This window comes from Solanum lycopersicum, chromosome 11 (genome assembly GCF_036512215.1).
Source record: "Solanum lycopersicum chromosome 11, SLM_r2.1".
Taxonomy (NCBI): Eukaryota; Viridiplantae; Streptophyta; class Magnoliopsida; order Solanales; family Solanaceae; genus Solanum; species Solanum lycopersicum.
In genome coordinates this window covers 28155891-28162128 of record NC_090810.1, presented here as the reverse complement: position 1 = coordinate 28162128, position 6238 = coordinate 28155891, and the positions used below count along the sequence as shown (strand labels likewise).

General features: G+C 35.8%; 1 protein-coding gene across 1 annotated transcript; it reads left to right on the top strand.

Moving 5' to 3' along the window:
• Nucleotides 1-2476: 2476 nt before the first annotated feature.
• On the top strand, nucleotides 2477-5709 carry LOC138339338 (uncharacterized). Its single transcript, XM_069290930.1, has 3 exons — nucleotides 2477-3101; nucleotides 5515-5552; nucleotides 5605-5709. The coding sequence occupies exons 1-3, from the start codon at nucleotides 2477-2479 to the stop codon at nucleotides 5707-5709; spliced, it is 768 nt and encodes a 255-aa protein (XP_069147031.1).
• Nucleotides 5710-6238: the final 529 nt, after the last annotated feature.

Genomic DNA, 6238 nt, shown 5'->3' with positions numbered 1-6238 from the left:
GCTACTGTGTTATTTGATCCAGGCTCTACGTATTCTTATCTATCCACATATTGCTCTCCTAGTCTGAATATAATATGTGAGTCTCTTGATTTGACGATACATGTTTCTACTCCTATCGGGGATTCTGTAGTTGTAGTTTGGGTGTACCGATTATATATTGTTGCCTTGATGGGGTATGACACTCATGCAGATTTAAATGTCTTAGATATGATAGATTTTGATGTGATTCTTGGTATGGATTAGTTATCTTCTTACCACGCAATTTTAAATTGCCATGCCAAGAAAATTACTTTAGGTATGCCTGGAATTCCTATAGTAGAATGGAGAGTTTCTCTTAGTCACCCTCCTAAGGGTGTGATATCATTTCTTAATGCTCGTCTGTTAGTACACAGAGGATGTTTTGGCTTATTTGGCACACATTCAAGATACTAGTGTCGAGACTCTCCTATGCTTGAGTCTATTCCAGTGGTGAGTGAACTTTCAAAGGTATTCCCGGATGATTTGCCATGTCTTCCACCAGATCGTGATATTGAGTTTTGTATTGATGTAGAGCCAGGCAATCAGCCTATTTCCATTCCTCCTTATCGTATGGCACCGACTGAATTAAAAGAGTTGAAGGAGCAGTTGCACGATTTGTTGAGCAAAGGTTTTATTCGACCGAGTGTATCTCCTTGGGGTGCTCCAGTGTTATTTGTGTATAAGAAAGATGGATCTATGCATATGTGTATTGACTATCGACAGTTGAACAAGGTAACCATCAAAAATAAAAGCCCGATACCTGATATTGATGACTTATTTGATCAGTTGCAGGGTGCTTAAGGTTTCTCCAAGATTGATTTGAGATATGGATATCATTAGCTGAAGGTTAGGGCGGAGGATATCCCTAAGACAGGTTTTCGAACATGTTATGGCCATTATGAGTTTTTGGTGATGTGTTTAGGATTGACTAATGCCCCTGCATATTTTATGGACTTGATGAATGGAGTATTCAAACTGTATTTGGATTCCTTTGTTATTGTATTCATTGATGATATATTAATATACTCACATAGTAAGGAGGAACATGAGCATCATTTGAGGATTGTGCTTAGGATTCTAAAGGAGAAAAAGCTTTATGCAAAGTTTTCAAAGTGTGAGTTTTGGCTTAGTTCAGTAGCATTCTTATGACATGGAGTGTCCAAGGAGGGTATCATGGTGGATCCTAGGAAGATTGATGTAGTTAGAGATTGGGTAAGACCTGCTTAAATTATTGAGATTTGGAGTTTCTTAGGCCTTGCTGGTTATTATAGACGGTTTGTAGAGGGTTTCTCATTTACTGCATCACCATTAACTAGATTGACACAAAAGGAAGTGACTTTTCAGTGATCTAACGAGTGTGAGGTTAGTTTCCAAAAGCTCAAGACTTTATTGACTACTGCTCAGATTTTGACCCTATCCATGAAGGGAGAGGGTTTTGTTGTATATTGTGATGCTTCTTGGATTGGTCTGGGTTGTGCATTGATGCATAAGGGAAAGGTGATAGCTTATGCTTCGAGGCAGTTGAAGGTTCATGAGAAGAACTACCCTATCCATGATTTAGATAGGGATATCCAATGCTTGTCCAATAGCTTTGTGAGACTTGATATTTCAGAAGCTCGTAAGATGTTGGCTTATATGAAGCCTAGGTCATCCTTGTTGGAACGATTCGGGTTCAACAGTTTGATGATGGTGATTTATGTAAGATTAGAGACAAGGTGTTAAAAGGAGAATCCAAGACTGCAATTCTTGATAGTGAGGGAGTTTTGATGATTAAAGGTCGTATCTGTGTTCCTCGGACAGGTGATTTAACTAGATTGATCATGGAGGAGGCCCATAGTTCGAGGTACTCTATTCATCCAAGGGCTACTAAGATGTATCGTGACTTGAAGAAACATTATTGGTTGTGTCTTATGAAAAGAGACATAGTAGATTTTGTATCTCGGTGTTTTAATTGTTAGCAAGTGAAGTATGAACACCAAAAGCCTGGAGGTATGACTCAAAGGATGCCCATACCCGAGCGGAAGTGGGAGTGTATTGCTATGGACTTTGTGGTAGGGTTGCCACGTACCTTGGGTAAGTTTGATGCCGTATGGATAATCGTGGATCGACTGTCTAAGTCTACAAACTTTGTACCTGTTCAGAGTACCTATAACTTAGAGAAGTTGGCCAAGATCTATATTCAAGAGATAGTTCGGTTTCATGGAGTTCCTATATCTATTATTTCAAATCATGGCACCCAATTTACATCTCATTTCTGGCGTTCTATGCAGAAAGAGTTGGGCACTTGAGTGGATCTTAGTACAACCTTTTACCCTCATACTGATAATTAGTCTGAACGGACTATTAAGGTTCTTGAGGACATGTTGCGGGCATGTGTGATTGACTTTGGTGGTCATTGGGATCAGTTCATGCCATTAGCTAATTTTCTTACAATAGTAGTTATTATTCGAGAGTTGAGATGGCACCATTTGAGGCTTTGTATGGTAGGAGATGTCGATCTCCAATTGGTTGGTTTGATGCATTTGAGTTTAGACGGTGGGGTACATATTTGTTGAGGGACTCATTGGACAAGGTCAAATTGATCCAAGATAGACTTCTCATAGCTCTGTGTAGGCAAAATAGTTATGTAGATAGGAAGGTTCGTGATTTGGAGTTTATGGTTGGAGAGAGGGTTCTACTTAAGGTTTCACCCATGAATGGTGTGATGAGATTTGGAAAGAATGGCAAGTTGAGTCCAAGGTATATTGTTCCTTACGAGATTGTGGAGCGTATTGGTGAGGTAGCGTATCAGTTGGCTTTGCCACCTTGTTTGTCAGGTATCCATCCTGTATTTCATATTTCGATGATAAAGAAGTATCATATGGGTGGTACTCATGTGATTCAATGGGATTCCGTCTTACTTGATCATAATTTGACTTTTGAGGAGGTCACGGTTTACATTTTGGATAGGCAAATTCGAAAGTTGAGGTCAAAAGAGATTGCTTTAGTGAAGGTTCAATGGAAGCATCGTCCGGTTAAGGAGGATACATGGGAGACCGAGTCAGATATAAGGAATAAATATCCTCATCTTTTTGAGTGTTCAGGTTAGCTCTTGTTTTTTTTCGTTCGAGGACGAACATTTTCTTAAGTGGTAGGTGATGTAACGACCCGCTAGGTCGTTTTGAGAACTAGGACTATTTTGACTCCTTTGAAAAATTTAAAGAGGTATTTTTAAACTATTAGAAGACTAAGAGTATTTAGTTAATAAAAAAAATTTAGCAATGAATTAATATAGTGAATAGTTAGTTGGTCATATCCATAATTCATTTAATAACTTTTTACTTGACCCATCAATTGATTTAAATTAGTGGGATTAATTTATTTATTATACTTAATCAACATCAGAAAGGCAGAAAATAAAAGGGTTAGAAAACTACCTGAGCGGTGTGAATACGGAACGTGAGGGAACCAACAAACTCTTCAGGTAAGAAGCAGTATGGATCATAGTGAATTTAAGGTAGATAGAATGTTGATCACTTGTTCTTCTACTTATTATTATAACAAGGGAATTTATAAGAAAATTTACAGGGAATGATATATACAGTTTTTCTTCGTAGTTGCCAGTTGGAGTATGTAGTTCCTGTTATTATTATTGTTCGAAGTGTAGTTGTTATACTTAATGAAGTTGAGGAAAATATTTGGGGTCATGTGATTATATCATTTGGAAGGGAAACGTTGTTTTGTTTGATCCTGAGGTCGCCACTAGTTTGTAACCAGTGGTTCCTCCTATCAATTTATATCTATTATTTATTGTAGTATAGATTTACATATTAATATATTAGGTACTTATATATAGAGAAGTTGCATTATATTATATTGTATCATATTATATTCGATGGAATACTATTAGATATTATGAATCTTGGGAAAGTTAGACTTAACCTATATTTAAAATTTAGGAATACGAGACTTGGCACGTATAGTTAACACTAAGATGTATGAACTTGATTATAAATTTTGGTGCAAGGGATTAAAACAATGTGCACGAAGTGAATGTTCTCGTCGTGTTGAAATTAAGAACTAAGAAATTGTTTGTTCGGTGGTATAGATGTTGGCAACTGGCATTAAATTATTCCTTCTAATTATTAAAGGAATTATTCAATTTTATTAGAAAATTTTGGCAGCCAATTTGATGCACTTTAAGTTTATTTAATATAAAAAAAATATTGGTGGGAAATCATGAGAAAATCATGAGTCAATCATTGATAATCAGAATCATGAATCAATCATTTGGAAAGCTTGCCAATGATTGGCACTTGTTATGATTTTTTTGGGATTTGACAATTTATACAGATTGTCACATTGCAGTGCATTCTGCCTGTTCGTAGTGTAGATATTACATTGACCTGCTTCAGTCAAATATCAAATAAATATTTAAGTTAAATATATTAAGGTAGGTAACTAAATATTATTTGAATAGTGTTGTATGAATACCATTAAAATTATGATTATTGGAGAGATTAAGGTTCAATTCTTTACTTGAAATTTAGTCAATGTGAAAATTTAGGCATATAAATTAAATCAAGATTTGAGACTTGATTAGAGATATGAGTAAGTTTTAGGGTCTATGGTATACCTGTAATAATTTGAATATCTACAAACTCGCTCACCTACGAATATTCCATCATTGATAGATCGTGAACGTTCCTAAACTTTGCAAAAATGGAAGGAACTATCTTGAAGATTCCTGGCACGAGGTTCGGCATTTAACGTATGTTAAGACTTTTAGACTTGTTGAAGGATGTTTTCCTAATTAAAGATAAAAAATGAAAATAGAAAAAGGGATAAGGGAGAAAGATGGGGGTCTCGTATCAATGGTGTGACAGGCATTGGTACAAGTACCGGTTCTATAAAATGGAAAGTTACTATTATAGAATGTGGATTGTAATTTGAGAATTTCCAAAGCATATGGGCACTAGCTGATATATTTTTGACTTGAAATTATTGTGTGATTGTGTTTTCTTTATCTCACCCGTATAGTTGTGATAATTGAGGTGGTTATGTATTATGTTGATATTGATTGATTGAGATGCATCATAATCCCCTTATGTTGAAATAATATTGTGCACATGCATAGAAATGAGACTGAGTATAAGTTGGGCACGTGGAGATCGTTCGTGCTAGGGATGGTGACATGTTAAGATTTGTAATTTGGGCACGTGGAGACCATCCGTGCCGAAATTATTTGATACTATGATAGTGCGTTGAGATCTTCCGCACAGACACGTGGAGATCGTCTGTGTCGGTATATGGACCTCGCGAGTCCCTCATGGGTCATGAGCTTCCGATGTAGTTCTGAGGAGTATCATGTATATATGGTTGATGATTATGTGTTTTGTTTGGTGTTGGAAAGTACTCTATGTTTGATTACCTTTATTTATGAAACTCAAAAAGTAAGTGTAATATATAGATATGCTTATAAAATTTGAGAATTTATTTGTCTTACATAAACTCCAGTCACAACTTCTTCTTTGTCAGTCAATGAGACATACTGGGTACACATGGTTTTGTACTCATACTACACTTGTTGCATTTCTTGTTGTGCAGATTCGATTTCGAGTAGGAGCAGATCTGGAGGAGCAGTTTGAGTCTGAGTTTGCAGTGTCTTGGAGTTGTGGTGAGCTGCTTGTACTTATGCCACCAGTTCTTTGATAGTATTTTTTTAAGTTTTCCGCATTCGTACTTATAAGGAACTTCATGTTGGAGATTGGCTAATTGTTGTCTTTTCACTCATTAGTTAGTTAAGTCTGTTAAAATTTATTGGTTGGCTTACCTATTGGTTGGGAACATAGGTGCCATCACAACTCGTGATTTTTGGGTCTTTTCAATTTTTGATATGCTATTGAAGTCTAACACTTTCGAAAATAGTTAAGTCTGTCCACGTGTCATGTACTACCAAGTCAACAACATAAGATCGATGTAATTGATCTACCATTAAGAATCATCTACCGGTTAAGATAAGTGCAAACATAGAAGAAGATCTTCAAAACATATTCAAATCCAAATTACATATGTACTGATAAAGTAGATCTACACTCGAAATTAAATTATAGATAGTTGAGAGCATATCGAATGATACTTTGAACCACCTTGATTATCCTAATAAAATTAGTTATTTATGAAAATAATATTTCAAATCACTGTTATATTGGTCTATGATCTAATTAGAGATTCATAACTA

What these genes read in the sequence shown, in the direction of transcription:
- LOC138339338 (XM_069290930.1), top strand. Translation starts at nt 2,477, where the DNA reads ATGGCACCATTTGAGGCTTTGTATGGTAGGAGATGTCGATCTCCAATT. An exon ending in TCATCTTTTTGAGTGTTCAG is followed by an intron (nt 3,102 to 5,514) that starts GTTAGCTCTTGT and finishes CATAAACTCCAG; the next exon opens with TCACAACTTCTTCTTTGTCA. An exon ending in CAGTCAATGAGACATACTGG is followed by an intron (nt 5,553 to 5,604) that starts GTACACATGGTT and finishes CTTGTTGTGCAG; the next exon opens with ATTCGATTTCGAGTAGGAGC.